Source organism: Cyprinodon tularosa, unplaced genomic scaffold (assembly GCF_016077235.1).
Source record: "Cyprinodon tularosa strain WSP-4 unplaced genomic scaffold, ASM1607723v1 ctg19, whole genome shotgun sequence".
Taxonomy (NCBI): Eukaryota; Metazoa; Chordata; class Actinopteri; order Cyprinodontiformes; family Cyprinodontidae; genus Cyprinodon; species Cyprinodon tularosa.
This window is the reverse complement of record NW_024038678.1, coordinates 1,023,063-1,046,546: the sequence shown is the minus strand read 5'-3', so window position 1 is coordinate 1,046,546 and position 23,484 is coordinate 1,023,063. Positions and strand designations below refer to the sequence as shown.

Sequence of the window (23,484 nt, the reverse complement as noted above, 5' to 3'; positions counted from 1 at the left end):
CTGAGAAACTGCAGTTACCATGTCTGATAGATTAGCCTTTAGAATCATATCCACACAAGGCTCTTTTGTACACATTATCAGATTGGAGAGACGATTTCTCATTTTCTCAAAAGAGCTTTGAGGGATTTCATTCTGAACTCTTTTGGGGCAGTTTATCATGTTTCTGAAAACCAAGACAGAGAACAGAGCGTTTACCTTGTCTTGATTTCCAGGGCTTACACATGCCAGATCGGTGTAAAGTTTATTCTCCATCCTTAAACACAGAAAAAAACTGCGACTTGACCTCAGAATGTCCAGGGCTGGTCTGAATGAGCACTATTCTGTAACGTTCCAACAGAACCGCCCTTTGGAGGGCGTGGCCGGGTTGTGACGTCACAGCATATCGAACAGAGTGGTGCGGGGCGGGATTAAAAGGCGGAGTCTAAGACCAAGATTGATTTTTCTTTTTTTTTTTATGTTTTATTTTTAATTTTATTTATTTATTTTTTTTACTTTTTAACTTAAAATAATAAATAAATAAATAAATAAATAAATAAAATAAGACCAAGATTGATATAAAATTAATAAATGTATATTTATACAGTGTGGAAGTATTAAATATAACAACTGAATTCATTTTATTTTGTTTTATTGTTTTTGTAAAGTTCAATTTCTCCTCACTTAGACCAAAAGAAAACATCAATATCAATTGAACAGCCCCAGAAAGTCCAGAAAATGGTTTGTTCCTGCCTCAGCGGTCTTTGGTAACAGTCAGGTGATGCGCCAGGAAAGAAGGACAGTGATGAGAAATAGGAAATACAAAGAAAGAACAGAAACAGGGTCGCCCCAACCAAAACACAGAAAACTCGCTGTGCGTTGAGCCTCGTTCTTCCGCTGGGGCCACATTTGCGCCTGTTTGCGCATATGCGCAATGGATGTGCCATGTTGCGCTATACTGTGCGGAGGGAAAGAGACCACCTGTAATCTGACCGTGCAATGCATGTCAGCGCTCATCTGATAGTGGTGCGCCTGCAGAAGATTAGAACATCGGGGGGGGGGGGAACATGAAGAAACGTGTGCTTCCCTTGAAGGAAGGAACATTTAGGAAATAGAACTTTGAGACACGAACACCTACGTTGCCTCTCAGAGTGTATTCTTTTGGCAGCCTCTGTCTAAACAGGAGAATTTGACTGATTATTAAAGGAATAGTACTCCCAAAACATGTTTAGCCTTCATTTTCTACTCACCCCCATGCTGAACAACACTCTGGAGTACTTTTTTGATATCTCAAATGCATCTGGAGATCTGGGAGGCTTCTTGCTGTCTGCTGACATTCAAATAATGGAGGTCTATGGTACTATAGGTGGTACTCAGATGGTACAGATTCGTGGTGTCTCAGGAGGCAAGGACCAGGCTCTTCCTTGGAAATGTGAGCTATTCACTTTAGGGCAGAGGCGTAGCCAGGAATTATTTATAAGGGTGGCCAGGCAATAACCAATATACACTGAGGAGTGGCCGAAAGCGGATAGGCAGCAGAACCTCACTGTCAATCTACACTATTGCAACAGGAAAATTAACGAGCAAAACATCCAGATATCTAAATAAAGATTAACTATACTTTCCTACAGCTTTGCTAACAAATAGACGCATATATTTAAACATCCGTAATATCTAGATAAAAGGTATAGTGGATAAAACTCAGTTTTGAGTTCTGGGGAGTAAATCTTTTCCATTGTCATTACTTACCTACTTGTATCAATAATCATTCTGCATACAATTTATATTTACAAGCGCTTATATCTACACAAATTGATTATTTCATACGTTTTTATTAAAATTGTTATTTATCTTTGATTTCACTTAAGACTGCTAGATGACTTGCAGAGGCACATATTTTTCTCTTTACCCCATATAACTCAAAATCAAGTTCTGAAAAGAGCGTGAATTCTGTACTACTTATCATCATTGATGTCAATATATTGATTTGTATATTTAACCACAAAAAAAAAATATTGTTTTGAATATTCCACTTGAAAGTATTACTGCTGCCACCACCTGTATTAGAGGGGGAAAAATGGTATGGGTGGCCACAGGGGTGGCCAAAGATTGGCTAAGGGTTGCCATGGCCACCCCTGGTCCCCCATCTAGCTCCGCCCCTGCTTTAGGGCAAGTGAGGAATATTAAGATTTTGATAAAATATGGTGAATGTCATCTCTTAGTTTCCTCTGTCATCCTAAATGAACTTCAAGTTGGATAAAAGTAACAGCAATCAGATTCTGGGGGAATTTTATTTTGAAATTCCACATCAGATGTCATTCTGGAGTAAGAGTCACTGGAAAACCAATAGTTTTAAGATTCTCAAATAATAAGCATAAAGAAAAATACATGCAACTGTGAAAAATATTCAAACGCGGACATTGAAAATATGAGTAGAACACTGACTGGGTCGAGTAACTAAAATATTGCTTTTATTCTGAAAGGTCTTAACCAGCATTACCGTAATTCATGGTATTTGAGCGACCAAGAAACCGCGAAGAGTGGGGGGCTTGACCGTCATTTTAAAAGATGAGGCTGACTTATGAAAACAAAACAACGAGGTTTGTTTGTAACCAATGAAAACCCCTTGAAACGTTCGCGTATCTTGTGTCTTACTCGGATTTTCTGAAGATAATTAGCCAACGTTAGCAACAAGGTAGCGTAGAGCGAGCCCGTGGCTATCTCTAGGTGAGTAAAACATAACCCTAGTCTTCCGTTCCAGATCCCAAAAACTCAGGCTCATTAAGACTTTTGGATAACTTTCCGGTTATAACACTTAAACCCGGACATAACCCATCAGTTCCCATTCAAACACTCGGCGTCTGGATGCGGTACCGTTAGCCCACCCGCTAATGCAGCGGTTCCCAACAGTTTTCCAAACATGGTGTTAAAACCCACACTGTCGTTAAACTGGAACAAACACAGAGTTGTGTTTAAAAAGCACAGATGAACCCGCTGCCTTTTACATATTTTAACAATAAATCCTCATTCTAACACAATATGTAGGGAGAAAGTAAGCTTTCCATATTAAAACTAAAGCTTTGCCTAATAATCTGATGAACAATATTGTCCTGCTAAAGGTTCCGCCTAAACTTGCATGCTTAAGCTGTTAACTATTTGCTCCTCATATTTAATGGTGTGTTTTTTAGTCAAGAAGGAGCAACAATTATATATGGTTTCATAGTGACAAAAATGCCTCTTGATTATAAAGGTTTCTATTCATATGATAAGCTGAGGTTTTGCATAGCCTCAGGTGATGGAGTGCATCAGCTGTTTAACAGCCCAGCTCAGGAAGATAGTAGAGCCTGAGGTTGTTACTGCAGGTCTTGTCATGACTTGACTAAGTTGCTCTAAGTTTTTCCTTTTTCTTTTTGCAGAACTCCTGGTATGGGTGGATTCCAACAATGGGAGCGATGAAGTTTGAGGCTCTACTCTTGCAATCCACACAAGTGCAAACTGAGCTGTTTTTTGTGGGACATCATGTAAAAAGGGCTGCTGCTTGAGATCAATATTTACTCTGCTAAAAACCATCAAAATCAATGCAGATGGATCATGAAGAGGTAATTCTCCTTCAATTAAAGTGTTTTCTCTCTGCGGAGCATTGGATTTTTCATGTCTTCATGAAGTTTCCCTACTAACTAGGGTATCTTTTTGTTTTTCCTAAGGATAAGTTTAAAAAGTGTAGAAAATAAAACATAAATCTAGCTGAAAAGTCTGCATCTTTTACATCATTTGTCAGTATTGGAACTGCTAAAGATAGGCTCTGTGTATGCACCCTGATGCTCCATCTCTCCAGGTCTTTTCCATGAAAAGAGATCACTCGGGACAAACTCTGTAAATAACACTTCATAACTTATATGTATTTAATAACCAGGAGACATGACAACAGATTTCGATAGAAATTGTAATCTTAGTTCTTAGAAATTGCGTAGGGTTACAGAATGGCAGCTGCTCTCAGGAAATGGCGCTGATTAATAGTTAAAAAAAGGCATTTTATACATCTCTAGTCTGCCACATCATCATATTTTACATCATACACATTAGCAGAGGATTAAAAATCAAGGGTTTCAGCCTTATCAAAATAGGACACCGTTCTCATTCCATTTCCAAATCTTTGAAAATAAGGATTATTACTTTATATCCAGACAGAGGAACTGTCTGTATTAGATTAAAACGTCAGTTCTGACATGCAACAGGCAGCCCATACCAGGGTGTGATAAACTCACACATCTTAAATGATAATAAACCTAAAAGAACGGTGTACTTCATTTGCAAGCTCTCAGCCATTTGTCCGAGAGAAGCGTAGACCAGATGGTGCTCATGTGTTGAACACAAGCAGCTGTGAGACTTGATACTTTTTCTGTATGTTGTTGGAGCTGGAAGGACTCCTTTAGCTTTCCAAATGCTGCATGGCTTCTGCTCAAGTTACTGGATAGTGAAACAGCTGTTTGGTGCCGGTTCCCCACAGCCATAGTCTAACTTTCCAAAAAAACTCAGTTTTAGTCAAACTAAAAAGCACATAACATAATCTGCTGCCATCATATCTATTTTATTCAATATTTTATAAAACAATGATGAAGTTAATTGGAATTTGCTACGTCTATCTAATAAAAGAAGGTAAATATTGTCAAAATAAGGATTAAAATTTGTGCAAGCTAAGAATCAGCTGATTTTATTTTTCTTTTATATCAACAATTAATTACCTCTGGTATGAATATTGATGCACAGTCAGGATCAGGGGACTGAGCAGCCTTTTTCCTTTAAAATGTATCAAAACATTGAATTCAAAGTCATTTTTGATGCATTTGGTCGCCAATAAATTGTTTAATTTCCCCCCTGCTTCCTTAGTTCTTGACAGAGCTGGACCAGATTACTAAGCGGATTCAGGAGGATGGCTTGGCTCCAGAGGCCACTGCAGAGGAGCGGCTGCGGCATTTATGGCAGCAGCTGCTTAGCTCTGAGGCGCAGCTTCAGTCTGTGTCAAAGGAGCTGCAGACTTCACGCACACAGCAGACCAGTGAAATGAAGGAGGTGAGGCGGCCCAGAAAAAATAGTTAAACGCTTCATATTGAGCTATTTAAAAAAAGAAAAGTCCAATAAGACAATTTTGTTTCCAAAATATTAAGTAGATTTGGCAGATTATACTTGCAATATTTACCTTACTGTAGTAGTTACAGTAGATTTAGCTGAGTTTTATGTGTTTAACCCTCAGGTGGAGAGCTACGTAGCACACATTCGGGCGCTGTTGGAAGAGCGCGAGTGTCTGACTGCAGAGTATGAGCGAGACAATGAAGACTTGCGACATGAACTTCACCTAATCAAACATCAGCAAGGTGAATTTAGAAATTATTGGGAGTCATCTTAGACTCACACCTGTCTGGGGCTGCTCATATAGATGGTATTGTGGCTAAAATGGGTAAAGGCATTACGATGGTGAAGAAATGTGTTTCATTTATACCCGCTGCTATTGCTAAACAGGTTGTACAGTCTCTTGTCCTGAGTTATCTGGAGTATTGCCCGGTGATATGGTCATCTGCTTCACAGAGGGAGCTTCACAAGCTTCAGCTGGCACAAAACAGGGCGGCCAGAGTGGTCCTTCAGTGCTCACAAAGAACAAATGTGGCTTCAAAGCATAGACGGCTTTTATGGTTAACAGTTACCTATAAACCAAAATTAAGACTTCTCCTATTTATATGGAATGTTTTCCTTAAAAAAACAGCCTTCATTTTTTGCTGAACATTTAGTCCTTCTTGAAAAAAGTCATGATTATTTAACAAGGCGGGCACTAGGTGGAGACATTAAACCCCCTCGACCCAGAACAAACTATCTTAAATCCACAGTGTATTATAGAGCCATTTGTCACTGGAACCAACTGCCAATAACCACGTGAAGAGTCCAGAACAAAACTAGCTTCAAAAAGATACTGTCCTCAGAGCTACTGCAGATAATATGATGAACTGACCTGTGTATTTATGTTATATATTTCTACTCTTTTTCATGTTCCTATTATTTCCTAATGTGCAACTTGTGCAATTTTTTAATGGTTTGTTCATAATGTAATGTAATTTCTTTATGTGAGGACCCCACGAAGATTAGTGGCCATTTATTTGGCAGCTAATGGGGATCCTAATAAAACTGAACTAAACTAAACTAAACTAAACTGTTCTATCTTAGAATGGAAAATGCAATATCTCTTAAACACTATATAGAAGTGAACTTTTGTTCTGTGAAGTCTGAAGAATTACTATTAGAACCATAAATGTGTGGTTTTTGTTCAGCTTAAACAGATTTTTTTTCTTCTGGATAAAACAAAGACTAAGCTTTTAGCACCAAACATCCTGATCAGTCTGATAAAAACTAAGGATGATTATGAGCATGATAATCTTAAACTCGCTTGTTAAGTACGGTAGAGGATCTGTTATGGCATGGGCCTGTTTCTCTATTGAATTATACATTAAACGCTTTGAAATACTAGATATTAAACAATCAACTAGAGGCCACATGAGACATTTTTGTTTTGTCATCTATATATGTACTCTCACGTCTGCTAATTATAGTGTTGTAACTTTGCTCAGGTGTCATTTATTTTAGTCTGAACTGAGGGAATCTTTGCTTTCTTTTAGAGATCCAGAACAAGGAGATGGCTGAGATGTTATCACAGGAAGGCCTAGGGGAGATTGGCTTAAGTAGCCCCAGTGAGCAGGTGGCTTACTTGCTGGTAGAAAGGGCCACTCTGCTGGAAAGGCTGGACGCTGCCGAGGCAAAATTGGAAAGTCATCCTCCCGACGTAAACACCCACATTAGCAGCCATCAGGTAAAGCTTTTATGAGAGTAGAATAGGAAATATACTTTGGGATGGTGACTTCAGAATGTTGAGGATTCAGTGTTTTGTTTTTATTTGTCCATAACATAGAACTTGTTCTGAATTATGTAACGTTAGCAAGTTATTAACTTTAGTTTTCCTGTTACGACCTCCACATGTAAACTCTGTGCCTTTTGGAGCTCTGAATATGCAGACACATCAGACTTTGTGTTTAGTCTGCGGTTAAACTTTATCATTATAATGAAAGATAATGTGTAACTACCTAAAACACACGCAGTCTCTATCTGTGTGACATTCTTTAACAGGAGCAGATCCAAAGAGATAATCTGTGGCAGCAGAGGGAGGATTTGCAAAAGACCATAGAAAACATGACAAAGGTGAGGTTCCTCTGGTGTCTTTGGTTTGCTGAGCAATTATCCTGGTTGAACGACGTCAGAGAGACCGAAGATCGATTGGGTGTTTTTATTTATTTATTTATTTTTTGTACAGACAAATGTTTAGATCGGCCCTACCATCATATGCACATTGGTTTTTGTTTTGTCAGCAGTGTTCATCTCAGAGTCCATGGAAGAAGCTGTTTGGCCTGCGCAGGTCTGCTCAGAGCAAACACAGTATGAGCCCTGTAGGTTTCTACTTCACAGCTCATACTAACCTTTAACTAACACTGGGGTTGTGATGTAGGCCAACAGCAGGACAACACCAGGGTGTTTAACACATAATTGCTTTAGGGAATATTCTGCACACAGATTGATACTATGTGCATGCATACTATGAAGAACACCACTTAATACTGTTTTTGTTATTTAAAGGTTAAGAACTAACCTTCCTCTCCATATGACGCCTGGCTCATGTTGGGTTCACTCTCTGTTGCATGTTTCAGTGCTTGCAAATGTATCCAAGAACCTTTACATGTTTTCTGACATTAAAATGAAAGGGCTGCATAATTTTAGGAAAACAATATTGCGATGAAGTTACACAATTGTGTAATGTTTGTTACAATTTACCAATATTTTTTTGCTCTGTCGAAGCTGTAGTCTTAATCACTATCTATTTTCACTGTGGAAAGTGTGAGTTTATCCATGGACCAAATATAACATAAAAAAAAAAACTTAATTGCATGGTAGAAAATATTGCAACCAAGTCATGAGTTTACATTTGTGAGTCTGTAGCTATTGATGTTGCAGTGACATTTTTTTTTTTTAAATAATGGTACACTTTGATTACAACTACGAATTAAAATGTATATTTATGAGTATTTTATGCAGTATACAAACATGTTGAAGAAGCCTGAAATAACCACCTTCACCTGCTATCTACAGGTCTTCAGTGATAATTAGTGATATTGGTCCAGATCAGCCAAAAATAAAGCACATACATCTAAAATTGCTGATTGAAGCAGGCTTAGCTCCCTGCTTCTAGCTGCTTCTCTAAAGTTTGTGTAACTCTGGCTGATAATAAACGGGTCAGTTGTTCTTATATTTATCCTTTCTGACTATTCATTTTTGTTTAGATAATGGCTTATTAATCCTTTTTATAACATTCAGCAGGACAACATAAGTAATAAAGTATGTATGTTTCATGCTGATAGCATATCAGGCCGGTATCGGCATCAGTTAATACTAAAAGCTGCAATATCAGTATCATATTGGAAAGGATAATTTTGCCTCCGAACATCCGCAGTGATAATGGACCTCAGTCCGAAATGCATGATTCTTATACACCTGCAAGATGTCTCCAGTCTAACCAGCATTCCCACTCTTTTCTTTTCCTCTTCCACACCGACCACCTGTGCCTGATGGTTTTGCAACAGGCCCATAATGAAGAGATTTCTAGAGTGCACACTGAGCGGCAACGGCTGGAGCGGGACCTGGAAGAGGCATCCAGGAGGCTGGCGATGGCTCATCAAGACATTCGCCGTCTTAACGATGAACTTGATGCTGCCAAGAAAAATGGACAAGAGCCATGTGGTTTGTTGAAAACACATTCACTAGGTTATTAGAAAATCTAGTTAAAGTATTAATACCGGCCCATGTTGCAGGACTGCTTTGACCTATATAGGTACACAAATCTGAACCAGTAATTGCATAACTTTCTGCAAACAAACCTGCTTTATGCTTTCTATTTAATTTCTGTATTTACACCGGAGCGTTCCATACCCTAACTTTAAAGGGATCCACAATTAGTTGAGACAACAGACTTAAATATTTATTTTCGATGTAAATACAATACAGTAAAAATATTGTCATATGGACAGTAGATTAGAAGTTTGTCTCAGCAGATATCTCATGAAAACTGTGAGGCAGCAGCACAGTCTGGCTTTGTCTAAATTTACAACAGTCAATATGATAAAAAACCAAATCAAGTACTGTTAGCCTTCCTCTGACAATTCTGTAGCTTCCAGTCCAATGAGGTCTAACACATCATCAACCCAACATGCTTTGCACAGTTAAAAAAGGACCTGCATGGGCAAAGATATAACAAAAGATGTATAATTTGTAATTAATTTGGAGTTTTTAAGTTTCAAGAATGGCAATTTTAAGTAAATAGGAAACATTACAACATATTTAGGCCAGCATGCTCACCTAGTCCTGGATCCCTTTAAATGATTTTAATTTACCCATATGCAAAACTTTAGGTGTTATTCCTTAATCTAATAAGGCAGTGGAACTACATTTGCTTTCTCTTTACAGATATGATAAAGCTAGAGCAAGCCAAAGAGCAAAATGACCGACTGGATGCGGAGAACAGAGCTCTCAGGGAAAGAGTAAATATCATGGAGTCTGAGAAGAAAAATCTTATGGATCAGGTTATTATACACATTTTCTTTTGTCATCTTAATATTACAGGGTCTTCCTGTACCTAAGATTTTTTTGTGTGTGTTGTTTTTATTCAGGTAGCAAAATCTAATCTAGCCAAAGGAGAATTAAGGAGCAAGAACACTGAATCTGAAAACTCTGCTGTGTCTACCCAAGAAAAGGATCAGATTCATAAACGGTATCTATCTAAAGCCATTAAAAGCAACACTTAAAAAAGCAGCAATATTGACTTCTTTAAGGCTGAACTAAGCTTTAATTACAAATATTCCCTGCTAGGTGTCAGGAAGCGGTGGAAGATGGACTTGTGCAAGTGAGAGAGCTGCAACGCCAACTCCAGAAGCTACGCAAGGAGCAGGAAGAGCTGGAGGAGAGGAATGAAGAGCTGGAGTCTCTGTTGGGGGAGGCCCAGAACACCAACAAAGAAGAGAGGCATCGCCTTGAGGGAGAGGTGGAGGGGCTGCACAGAAGGGTAAGAGGGAAGAAAAGCACATCTTCATTACAGCACTTAAAATTTTACTTCATAAATATGATGCGTTTATTTTTCAAATGGATCTTTATCTGATATAGTTGCAGAAGTACATGGAAACATTTACATTGTAAAGGTTTGAGTGGGTCCAGTGAAATCTCTGATGGTTATATCCAACTATGCAGATTAAAAGCCTGGAGGCAGAGCTGAAAAAACAAGATCCCCTTGAAAAAATACAGAAAAATGGTGAAGAGGTGAAGGCCACTGAATCCTACCTACACATCGTAAGAAATGACTCCTATAATGTTATGTATTAAGAATCCAAATGAGCTTAAAGTGGATGAAAACAGTGGTTGCAGTTCTTATGGGAATGAAATAACCACTTAGCTCATTGATCTCCCCTCATGTACAAAGCACCTGAGGGAAAGCTCCCAGGAGAGAATGGCCCTGCTGGAGGCCCGCCTGACCGAGGAGAAGGAGTGGAGGAAACAGCTGGAGCTGGATCTCACAGCAGCTCAGGCTGCCCTCAAGAAGGATAAAGAGGTAAGAGTCCAATTCAGGCTATCAGCTTGACCAAGTAGCCACTTAAAACCTATCTGAAAAGCCGGTTTATAATTTGAAGAGGGAAATATAGATATGGAGGTTTAATGTAAGCTAGTTGGTTTACTTACAGGAGTGTTTAGGATAAAGCTGATGGACTAAGGTCTGTGCTAAGAGGCTGCATATAGAAAATTGTTTCCCTTTAAACCTGACATTTAAATGTAAAATATTTTCCAAATTAATCTCACAAAACCATTTCATTTTTGTTTCCCAAAGGCTTTGCAGATAGGTGAGCGAGAGCTGAAGAAACTCAGACTGGAGGTCAGCGGTCTTCAGACCGAGTGCCAACAGGGGAAAACGCTTATCAAAAGTCTGACCCAGGTCAAGGGAGAAAAAGCAGCTCTGGAAGAAAAGGTTTGACTATTTCTGTCTGCTTTCTGTGACAGCTTCATTTTTACTAAGTTTTACTCTGATATGAAAATAGCTTAGATTCCCTGTATGGCAATACTCTCATACTCTGCGTCATCTCACAATGGAACCACAAACAACATTGTTTTTTACTCTTATTTTGATCAAACTAACACAAAGTAATGGCTAATCATGAAGTAGAAAAAAAGAATTGATGTTTTTGAATTAATAAAATGTTTAAATCGTGTGAACTAGTGTTTTACCCCTTTCAGTTCCTTCCTTGTGGAACCACCTTTTGCTGCAGTTGCAGCTTCTAGTATTTTTAGGCAATCCGGACAAAAATACTTAACTTTTTGTCTGTTTCTCTTTATTACTAGTTCAGGCTCAGCTGGATCTTGTCCTGTAACAGATTATCTGTTATGTTGTGCTCTGAGCTTTGAGTGGACTGCTCTAACATTTGAATTATGCTCTGCTTTGATTTAAAGCAGAGAATTAAACCTTCAGGTCTTTGTTGGGACTGGTACACAGCGACATTTAGGCCTCTTCCAGGCAAAGCTAGGTTTGAGTGTATTTGACAAGCTTCTTAGTCGGTTAGGGGTTCCATCACAAGGAAGCGGCCATTAATCCGACTACATTTGAAACCAGCTCCCTGATTAGTTTGAAGCAGCTCCTCGGGACGGCTCCGCCATGATACCATTGGAGTATGTTTGTGTCAACGCAGCCACACCAGCCTTAACAGGCCTGCGCCGACACAAACGTCCGCCAGTTTCATCTTTACACTTGAGCTTACGCTGTGGTATAACTTATTTGACTTGGTGTTGATGTAGCCTTGGAAGTGTACCTGCTTAGCCTGGATAGAGCCTAACGTGAACAGCAAAGGTCTGCATCACAATACATTCAGATTCCTCTCCTTTCACTGCAGTTATCCCTTACCTTGTGTTGGTCTTTCACCTCAATTTTTTGTTTGTTGTAGAAGTATTTTTGCAAAGGACTTTATGTAATTTATGGTCTTCCCAGGTGGCCCAGATGGAACGGGCTTACAACAGAATTAAGAGTGAGCTGGAAGATTACAAGAAGAGTAACCAGACTCAGGAAAAAATGATAGAAAACAAACCTCTGGCTGATCACACTCTGGAGCAGACCGAACGCCTTAACACCGAACTCCGTAGCCTCCAGTCTTCCCACGACACCCTGAGGTAGTGTTTCAGCAGAGGTTAATGCGTACAGTTTAGCTCATTGTTGCATGGTTTTACTGAAATATTTGAATTTGAAATACCAGTGGCTGTGCAGCACTGATCAAACAGCTATGAGTAGCATGTCTATCCATTTTTTATAGCCAGTGAAGAGATAACACTGTGATACTGGAGCTTCCTTGGTTTGCATATACTGTATGTGTGTGTTTTTCAGGGAGGAAATGGCCTCTGAACGCCAGAAGAGTGCTGAGCTCCAGGCCGAGCTGAGCAACGCCGTTCATCAGAAGCTAGAGGCGGAAGGAAAAAGAGAGCGGCTGGAGCTGGAGATCCAGCGGCTCAATAAGCAGCTTCAGTGGCATCAGGAGCAGCTGTCTTCTGCAAAGGAAGAACTCTTCCGTAGCCAAAAGGCTGAACTACAAACAGCTAATGCAGTATCTAGGCATGATTCAGTGGAGAAAGGAAGGGTTGAAGGTTTGGATCAGGTAATGGAGTTAGCTATGTCAGCCTCTGTATGTGTAGGTTCATTATTATGCTAGTTAAATCATTAAAAGTCTGGTTCATAATGGGGGTATATTTCCAGATGGCTGAAACTGCCACATTCATCTGCAACAACTCAGGATACAACCAGGAAGTTAGGCTTTCAGTTGAGGCCCATGGGTAGAAATATATGGGTTTCCCACAGCAAATAAAACCTAAAACTGACTTCATTGAATTTTTATTTGAGAAATCTGTTATAAATCCGAGATTGTTATCCTAACTGACCTAAAACCGGACATGTTTTAAGTCTAATTTACCTGAGACAATGAATGGAAATGTTTCTTGTCTCTTTTTATAAAATTTGTAAATTTATTTTATTAATTTCTCTCTGTTTTAAATTAACAGCTTATGTCTTTGAAGAAGCAAATAAATGTTCTGGAGGAGAAGTTGGAGGAAGAACGGCAGTTAGCCTCTCAGCACCAAATGACGCTTCAGGCTCAGATCATTGAAGCCCAGGCATATATTAAGGTACAATGGATCACATCCTTCTCTTACTTCAAAATATATTTCCTTTTGGTTTTTTGGAGTTCAACAGAAAGCTCTCTTCATAAGGGTTTGTATCCTTGTAAAGATAGGCACAAGACTGGATGAATAAGCTGAGTCATGGAATGCTAATGCCCCTTTTTAGCTGCAGTTGAATGACAGAAAACCTTTGGGAGTTTTTAAGACTAATTGCCATTACCCCTCACAAAGTAGGGATTAAAACCGGCAGCAAAGAAATACCTTAACTGACTGAAATTGTGTCTTGTCTGTGTTTTAAAGAAATAAATGTTGTGGAATGTTATTTTTATAGCCCAAGAAAGCAGGAAGGTCTAGATTAGTATTAAAATGTTCCTTACCAATGATGGACTTTCAAAAAGTTAATAGATTTAATGTCAAGTTACTGGATTAAATAATGCAGTTATTTCAAGGCTATATAATCATTCTCTTTTAGATACATATTTTTAATTTTGATGTAATTTTTAGGCAGCTACGAGCTGCATTGATGAGAAAATAAATGATTTTGTTATGAAAACAATTTGATTCAAACTAAGCAATGACAGAGTTTTAACAAGATAAGCTGCTCTGTTAAAGTTAATGTTATAAATGAGTGAATGATTTATGTATTCTATTAAAGGGCACTTTTACATCTACTGAACACTGTTCTTCCCATTTTCAGTCTCAAGATTCAGTGATGAGCCAGAAGGCTGAGGAGGCGAAACAGATGAAGCAAGATGTGCAGAGGGCCCAGAGCCTGTTCACCTCGGCTGAGAAGGAGCTACGCTATGAGAAGGAGAAGAGCTTGGATCTGAAGAGACACAACACTCTGCTGGAGCAGGAAAAACTTAAAGTTGGTGTTTAGCTTTTGCTCATCAGGAATTGTTTTAAATAGCATTAAACATTTACTATGAATGCTAAGCATCAGCAAACCTTATGATTCATTGGGGAAGACTCAGATAATGTGTTCAGTGAGTTACTGAATAAATTTGTAATATTTTCATCCAAGGCTGAAGCCTTTCTTATAATTCATATAATTCATAATATAAAGTGGACTTGGACAGAATTGGGACTTTTGGTTAAATTTTACAACAAGCTTTTTGTTTGATACTACTTTATCTCTTGTAAAGGCTCTGCTCTTTTTGTTTTTCTTAAGCTCAGTGCTGAGCTTAAGCAGACCCAGTCCAAGCTGGTGCAGATGGAGCAGAAACTCCAAACTCAAGATGCAGAATGCGAACGCCAGCAGCAGAAAATCCGAGAACTAGAGCTGCAGCTGATACGCAGCAGCTCAAACGGCAGCACCGCTGCTAGTCTGCAGGAGGAGTTGCAGACCGAACGGGCACGGCTCATCGCTGCAGACAAGAAGGTCGGCTCTTGCGCTCGAACTTGTTAGACAATGGTGTCACACAGCATTTTTCCCCAGTTTGTTTAATGCAGCATAACTCAAAGTTTGGGTTTAGCTCTAGAATCCTATTTCTATATCAAATTTAGGGTCAAACTAGACGTTCCCTGAACCAGTAAATTGACTCATTTTTGGATATGCTGGCTTCTTAGGAAACAAAAATTAAGCACTAGCTTCACCAAAATATTGCCGTTTTGTGTATTTGTACGCACACTGATATGCTTTATTGCTCTATTAGTTTTTCGCTACTTCAGCCTGTCTCTCTTTCCTCTCTTTCCCCCAGCCTGTCTATCTGGGTTGAACAGTGGGAGATCCAGTGATTGCCCATTTCACCTAAATGCATTTAAAATGTTTCTGTCAAATCAAATGGCAAATCAGATCTGCTTTAAAATTTATTAAAACAATTAATTAAATACCCAAACGAAAAAAATATTTAATTGACTTCTTTTTCAGCTTTCTTGTAATAATCGCCAAATTGTAAGCCAGGGGGTTCACCATGATACTGTTATTATTGTTCTTATTTGTGATGTCACCAATATTTCTGCACACAGTGCATCTAGCTATGCTATTGATGTTTTCTCTGACTCCATGTTAAGATTCACTCTTATTCTATTTTCAGTAGGAATCATGTTTCAAATCACAACTTTTCAAGATGCATTAAGGTTCACTGTCTTAAAAGAATTATAAAATTGTAAAAGGGGTATAAATACCTTGGCAAAGCTCTGAATTTGTTTTACCCTGAGGAAAATATATTTAATGGTTGATGGATAATTTGTTCTCTGTCTTGGTAAAAAGTTTTAAAAATCCATTTAAAAACATTATTTAATAATAATAAAAAAAGCAATGTTTTTTAATGGAGCAAAAGTTGGGAAGTTACATTTTGTTTGTCTCTGGGTTAAACCTGTGGCTTTTTCTTTTGATTGCAGGTTTTGGAGCTCCAGCAGCAGCTAAAGAACGCCCAGCACCAGCTGCGTGTCGAGGAAGCTCGGGCCGGCGAGAGCAGCCGCCTGGAGAGGGACAGCCGGGATCTGTCGGACACTTTGTCAGCCCTGAGAGCTCAGCAGCAGGAGGAACATATCACCAGGTAATACAAAGTGCACCAAAGCTGTAAGCACAGAGCCGTTATACCCACACTCAGCCAATAACAAACTTTTCTTCTGTCCTGTATTCAGAAAGCTTTTAGAGCAGCGTGAGGAGGAGCTGCAGCAGCAGGTTCGCTCACTTCGGCTGAAGGAAGCTTCTCTCAACAGGTTAAACACGGAGCTCAGCCACCGTGCCCAGCAGCTCGAGACCCGGCTGTCCATCCTAGAGGCTGAGCTTCTTAAGGCCAGAGAGGAGGTGAGCAATAGTTCATCAGGTTCTTTCTAATTATTTTATTTAAACTTACCTTCTTTCCAAGTTAAACATTGAAGATCCCAATTTAGCTTCTATTAGTTTTGTCGTCAGTGGTGGTTTTGATTTATTTAAAAATGTTTTTTTTGTTTGTCTGAAGGCAAAAACCAGCCAGAAGACCAACCAGCAACTGCAGGAAGATCTGGTGACCAGTCAGCAGGCGTGTGAAAAGCTGCAGGAGGAGCTGCAGCAGGTTCTCCTTCAACTAGATGCACGCATCAGGTCAGACATTCAATGATGGCATTATACTGAGAGTTATAACAGTCATTTGAACTTGCAAGAACTAATTTAGATATCCAGGAAATGGAATGGTGTATAAAAAAACTGAAGCTCCAAACTAACTAATAACACCAGTTAAGTGTCTCAAAATAGTTGTAGATGGACAACGCCAACAAAAACAAGTCCTACAGAGGATATGATGAGAGTGGCATCATCTTTTCTTGTAGCCCTGGACGGCTAAAGATGTTTCTTGATTTTCACAGAGCATTTACAGGCCTATAATAAACCACCATTTATGAATCTTCTTTGATTCTCTAATGTTCACTGCTGCATAACCAGGAAGTACAACGACAAGCAAAGTCAGCATAAGAGTAAACTGCATCAGGCCAAGCAGGTTTTCCTGAAAGCAACGGCACAGAGGGACTCTACCATCCAGAAACTGGAGAATGAACTGGCACTGGCCTCCAGTATCTCCCACAAGGTCTTGAAACCTTTGAGTTCCAATGGTGGATAATTTTTTGTAGGTTTCCTTATCTTGATATTTTTCTTGTCCTAATGCGGTTTCGTGTAGGAGAAGGAGCGGATCAATGCAGTGATGATAGAAAACGAGAAGCTGCTGGAGGAGAAGCGGGAACTGTTACGGAGGATGAGTGAGGCAGAGGACATGGGCAGCAAAGGCATGAGGACTGCCTCCACCGCCCAACACAGGTTCACTTGCTTTAAGCTTGTTTTAGGAAGTTATTACTACTGTTAGTCAGTAGGGGGCAGCACAGGATCATTCCTCTGTCGCTAAAGATGGGGGAACAGCCTAACTAGGATTTTATTTTGTGAACAATATAAATATACCACTGCCTATTAAGGAATGTCTAGCGATATTTTTGCCTAAATTATTGTACCATATGTTTTCTTTATGATATCTATTATGGACATTTAAATAGCTATAGGTTTCAGTCACAGGATCACATACATTCATTTTGGAGAACAAAGCACTTCTTTGGTAGGTTTTTTAAATATATCTTTCATTTGACAGAAATCTTTTAGCCAATTTATTTTTGTACCCCATTCTGTTTAAATATTGATTATCTGCTATGAAGTAATTTTCCTTTACGCTTCCCTCTTAGATGTGCCGCACAAACAGTATTTCTAATCAGTGCCATGTCTAATGATATTTGTAATTTGTGATTGATTGTGGGTGATTATCTCTTCAAGGGTTAATGTCTTAGAAGTGGAAAACAGACAACTGCAGGACAGAACCATGAAGCTCTCAAATCAAGTCAGCTCCTTAGAACGGGCTCTGAGGAATGCTGAGTCATTCTACCGTCTGGAGGTAAAAAAAAAAACGTTTTATTATTTTTCTTTTAACTTGTCTTGGTTTATGTTATTATGTCATGTTAAGAAATTATAGCATTTTTTTTATTAGTTTATATCTAGATCCAGATTATCAGTAACTGTAAGATGTTTTGAAAAATATTTTCAATTTGGTTTGGGGGAGCTAAAATATCTATTTTTATTGAATAATAAGCACGTCTGCATATTCTAATTCAAATTGTTCAAATTTGAACAGAGTGCCAAGAAAGTGTTCTCCTCTGATGATTTCACAGAAGGTATCCTGCATTCATCCACTTTAAGGTAAGCCTGTTGATGGAAAATAAGTTAAGCCCAGTGGGGGGGCGGTCAAAGCCTTCTCTGCTGGCCTAAAATAAATGAGAAACACTTACTAACATTCACAACCTAAACTTTAATTTCCTTCTATCCCGCTTTATTAATTCATTCCAAACAATCCATTCTCAGAATTTTGAAGCGTTTCTCTTTGCTGTGCTGCTTCCATCACATTTATGTCGTTGACATATTTTTTGTCCAATCAGATTGCAGACTTAGTGCATTGCTATGTCAATCAAATCTGCCCAGGGCCTTCAGAATCAGCAGTGCAAAGCAAGGCAAGGCAAATCTTTTTGTATAGCACAATTCAGTACAAAGACAATGCAAAGTGCTTTACATGATTAAAATATAGGAAAATAAAACAGAATTAAAGCAAGTAGGAAAAAAAGAATAAAATAAAAAAATAAAAAGTGCGATGAAGATGAAGCAAAATGTTTTAAAAAGTCTTTCATATTTAGGGAGTATGCCCTCCTTGACTCAACACCGAGTATGCCCAGATAACTTAATCCATTATCTGCCATTATTGACTTAAAATGGGCTTTTATTAATTTAAGTGCAGACAAACTTCTTTCGCAGGATGCAGTGCTAATTGGAATCACAACCGAAATTTTACTCATCCTAAAGAGTTCATGGAAAACCTCTTTGTAAGGTTGCAAAAACACAAAAAACTCAAGTAGAGAAGCTGGTCTCTCTCTACTTCTCCCCCTTCTTACAAGAAGCCCTTTGGTTCAATGAAGCTCATGTTTAAGGTCTTCCAAGTGTGACTTGAATGTTTTCCCGAAAGCAAGCAGAAGCTCCTCTTTTAGGAATGATGGGCTTTTGGGTTGAAGAGACTGCACTCCTTCCATTATCTCACATTTCTTTTTGGAAAATCGCATCTATTTCTGCTTCAAGAAAATCAAGTATGTGATAGAAAATATTTCTACTGAACTCTTCATTATTTTCAAACTCACAGTGTCTCTGTGCAAAAGTGCTCGTTACAAATGAGTCCAGAAATTTGAAATTGGTCTTTGGTCGTCTTTTGTTTTGTGCTTCAGTGAAAATCTTCAGTCTCCATCAATAATTCACCAAATGTACTATCACTTCTGTAGCTTTTTAATGTTCCTGTAAGGGAACCAACCAGATCTATTGCTCTAACCAGATCAAGACTTCTGGAATTAGCATGTCAGACAGGATTTTCACAACCCCAAACACTTAACAAAAAGTAAAGCAAAGTCCTATAAACTGTAGGTCAATATGGGCTTTAAGACCCATTGCTTAAATTTTTCTGTCTCCACTGTTCTTCTCTAGTAAAATGTCTTGCCAGATCCTCAAAATTTCTTGAAGCCTGTCACTCATACTTGTACATGCCATGTACCTGTAAGCCCACTTAACATCTAAAAGTCACTGAAGTTCCCTAGGCTTTTCCTGTGGGTACATTTCTTTTTGAACATCAATCCACTTCATATGGACAGCAGACCCAAACATGATACTATTAATTGAAGTAGTAATACTCATAGGTAATACTAAGCACAAGCAGGGTGGTGCAACGTCTCCTTTTTTTTGGGTTAAAACAGCACTTAGTTTAATACCATTAATTGTGCACACCAGCAACGGAAATGCTTTGCATTGATCCTGTATGTCGCTGCTGTGTTCTGTTTTGGAGCTGTTTGGAGCATGAAGGATCTTCATGTCAGCTTAACCAATGAAAAGTGTAGCAGAAACGTGCTGCATGAGGATGCATTCAAGTCCGCTGGGAAATTTGACAGTTTGTCCGTAAAATTCAAATAGTGTAATATTTTCAGTGGGGAGGCAACAGGGGTGGCAAGGATTTCTTCTGGGGTGGCAGTTGTGACCCCAACTAACATCTGACAATCTGCATTTTACATTTGCTTTTGTTAAAAGTTTTTCTGGCCTCAATGGCTGATACTAAATGGAGATGCTAAAACTTTCTTCACAAAGACAGAAGGATGGATTTTGTTTATAAGTAATAAGCATGTCTGATAAGTGTGTGATATATTTTATTTTCATGCTTTATGCACTATACTATCTGGTAATTAAATGCATATTGAATCTGAACGGCTACTGATGATGTAAGTATGGCGGAAGCTGTGGTTATAGAGGATTGCCGTCGTCTTAACTGGGCGCCTGCCACTGGTTAAACCTTTTTTAGATGTGAGGATGCAGGATGTAGTTTATAACAATTCATTAGAGAAATGTAAAATGATTTCCTTTCTGCTTTTATAAGTTCAGTTTTCTTAGTTCTGCTCCTGAAATACAGCAAAACAATGTCTGGAAATGCAGGGTTCAAATAGTTTAATATCCAGTATGGCTTCCAAAAAGTAATGTAGGGTTTCTGATTTTGTATCGCATTTAGTCCGTAATCTAAACCATCTCTTTGTGAAATAATTTCTTAAATGTTTAAAAAAAAAAAAAGAATAATATCTAAAATATATAAAATAAAATGTTTAGCACGTCATACTGTGATTTTTCTTTCATTGACACGTAACATAACTGTTTCAGTTCCTGTTACTAAGCAAAGCATGAAGCAGCTGAAAAACATACTTTTCTCTTACATTTAGAAAAGTGAGCAAACATGATACAGTTTTATTTACTTTCTTTAATTTAATTTACTGATGAATAAATGCTATATTATATGAGAAAATGCCAATGGAGTTGGACAGAGGTGAAGCTTCAGCTGCAGCTCAAGCTTTGAATTGATCCACCTGATGAGGCAGATTCTGGAAATAATGGAGCTTATTATTCCTCTCAGTCTGACTGCAGGTCCCTGTGATCACATCAGCATCCTGGACGCAATCTGTAGTGCTAAGGGGAGCAGTCATGTTGTGCTGGATGGCACAAGGACTTCAGTCTCCACACAGCAACCCTCTGAGCAGGGGTACCTGAATCTTACTTCCCCACTGGTCACTCCAGCTTCTACAAAAGGTACAGAAGAGTCCTCTGACGGCAATGACTAGAGAAAGGAGGCAGTTTGGTGCCGTCGATGCCAGACAACACAAAGCTTTCGCTTCAGAGGAAAGTCTGCTTCCACTCAGGGTTTTATTAAAAAAAGGAGATTCGATAAAATATTGTTTTGTTCTAGTTCCTTACTTAAAGCAAATGTTTTGGAATCCTTTTCCCAAGTATTTTCTTGATATGCTCCGTTTTAAAGGACAGTGCTTTTTTTTTTTTTTTAAAGAAATGAACCAGTTTATTTAGAAAGCACAAAGCTGTGCAATCGGTGCTTTAAAGGTCTAACTTCCCCAGGCCCATATAAAGGATTAATACTGTCTGTTAATAACATAAACTTATGAAACTGACTTTCCACCAGTGCTGTTAATGTGAAATCCATTTTTATAACATTTTTTATTATATATTGAGTATAAGCACTTTTTTTTTACAGAGATGATGTTTACATTAGAGAAGTTGTTGCATTGCCGTGCAAACATAAGTATGATGATGGGTTTTTGCTGCTTTGATTGTGATGTTTCAATGCCTTATGATGCCTTAAATGTTGTGTGTGTCAGTTCTTTCTTATAGGATGTTACTGTATGTGGTACTTCTTTGGGATTTTTTTGTTTTGTTTTTTTTCCCCCGTTTTATTCTTTTGCTTGTTCCTAATTTTCTCCAGTGGTCAGGGAACCGTGCAGCACAGGCATAAGGAGCAGAGCCCGATCTGTAATATTCATTTTACGTGCTTAGCTATGTGTTGAAGTAATGAAACGTCATTGGTATTTAGGTCTTATCTTACCCATATCAAGACAAATCCGAAATGGATATAGGCTTTAGATGTGAATGTCATCTTTAATCTGAGATTATTAGAGATTTTAGGGTTGCTAAACTTAAGTTTTATTAAGATCTGTTTATCCTTAAAAGGGCAATGTTTTTAATAATAATTATATTATTATTATTTAATTAATTATATTATTAATAATAATAATAATAATAATAATACAAGATTTTAATAATTTTTTATAATACTTATACCCAGTTTTCTGCCAGTGACGAAACTGTAATTTATTTTATCCTGTCATTCCAGTCTCATTAGGTTACTAGTGTTTAGTGAGGATGTGTCAGAATCAGGCTCATGTATACTGAACTACCTCCAGAGGAAATTGTACTGCCTTTCCCAGGATGTACAGTAACGCCTGATTTCATTAACACAGAAAGATCTGAGAAATACATTAAAAGTGTTTGAGCAGCATAATCTGACAGGAAATTTTAGGAGGAGGTGTGTGTGGATCCGGAAGTCTGGGCATCTATGCTTAGACTGCAGCCTCCACGACTCGGATAAAGCGGAAGAAAATGGATGGATGGATGAAATTTTAGAAAGAAATCCAAATTTTTATAAAAAGATGAATGTTTATAACAAAATCAGCAATGATGCCATTGTTGCTGTATTTGCTGTACCATTGAAAGCCCTTGTAGCCAGTAAACCCATATTTGGCCATATTTTCCCACATTTCTAAGGTGGCGTTCTTGTTAATTGCAGTTTCCCTGTAAGTGACCCAGAGTTCTTCAGTAAAATTAAGATATGAGAAGTGAGAGGAGAATTAGATTAGGAAGATTCTGTGTTTGGTGAAACCAGCTTGCAACACCAGGAATTTGGGGCCCCATGAAAGACATTGATATTGCCTCCCCCCCAAACTAATAAATTGACGCAAGCTTTCAAACTAAAAGATGCGCCGAACAGTATCATTTACATTTTCTATGTCATTTTAATTGTACAAATTCAACGAAGGAAAAGTATCCACAGACGAAAAAGTTAAATATAAATTAACTTTGAACTTTACTTAAAAAAATTATCCTCTCAAAATAATAACGGCTTATTTAGAACAAAAAACTTAGATGTATCTATGTACGCATGGAAAGAAAAAAGGTTTTGGATTTTGAAAATATCTTTCCATTAGGTTTTGCCAGAACTCTAAACAAAGGACATATTGTTTATTTGTCATTCCATGCATACATGTAATGACAATACAGTACATGCATTTCTGGTGTAGCTGCTTTAGGATGCTCATGAGAATTATCAAGGTTTGTAGATGCCTTTCAATGGCTATAATTTAATCTGAATATATGGGGGGGTCAATATACTCATGCTTTGTTTTGCTGTTTAATGCTTAAAGATCAGCGAGAACACACAAATAATTTTTTGATTCTTTCCTAGATATAAGGTTTGCATATAAATGGCATCTAATAGTTAGTATGGATCATGGGTGACCCTCTGAAGCCACCCTTATGAGCTTTAACGATTTTTTTTTTTTTTACCCTTATTGTAATTTCTAGATCCTCATGAAGTCCAGTGGTTACTAGCGATGGGCTTCATTGTCATTAAATATTTGTGCCTGAGGAAATTTGGCTAAAAACATGGAACGTTATGACAGATCTGCATTACAGATTTTATTTAAAGCTGAATTTCCTTCACATCTTTAACACGAATGTCAATAAAAATGGCCGATATAATCTTAAAGCCTTTAAAAAGGGCAGCTGCACTTTAGACTTTTATACTTGCTATATTTAATAGAGTCAAACATGAATGCATATCACGTCTGTTTTTT

At 38.2% G+C, this 23,484-nt stretch overlaps 1 protein-coding gene across 6 annotated transcripts; it reads left to right on the top strand.

Moving 5' to 3' along the window:
* Window positions 1-2,485: 2,485 nt before the first annotated feature.
* Window positions 2,486-21,804, top strand: ccdc30 (coiled-coil domain containing 30). 6 transcript variants are annotated; one of them, XM_038282955.1, is made up of 27 exons: window positions 2,486-2,576; window positions 3,393-3,575; window positions 4,864-5,046; window positions 5,228-5,348; window positions 6,639-6,829; window positions 7,144-7,215; window positions 7,383-7,460; window positions 8,649-8,805; window positions 9,529-9,644; window positions 9,732-9,832; window positions 9,931-10,123; window positions 10,306-10,404; window positions 10,535-10,663; window positions 10,937-11,074; window positions 12,086-12,264; window positions 12,476-12,743; window positions 13,144-13,266; window positions 13,958-14,128; window positions 14,432-14,641; window positions 15,604-15,761; window positions 15,850-16,015; window positions 16,170-16,291; window positions 16,628-16,769; window positions 16,860-16,996; window positions 17,498-17,615; window positions 17,853-17,917; window positions 20,700-21,804. In XM_038282955.1, the coding sequence occupies exons 2-27, from the start codon at window positions 3,555-3,557 to the stop codon at window positions 20,902-20,904; spliced, it is 3,663 nt and encodes a 1,220-aa protein (XP_038138883.1). In that variant the 5' UTR covers window positions 2,486-2,576; window positions 3,393-3,554; the 3' UTR covers window positions 20,905-21,804. The 6 variants fall into 6 exon arrangements, with proteins under 6 accessions (XP_038138883.1, XP_038138884.1, XP_038138882.1 ...); XM_038282956.1 differs by having other exon boundaries at window positions 2,496-2,703; window positions 7,386-7,460; XM_038282954.1 differs by having other exon boundaries at window positions 2,496-2,703.
* The last annotated feature ends 1,680 nt before the right edge of the window (window positions 21,805-23,484 follow it).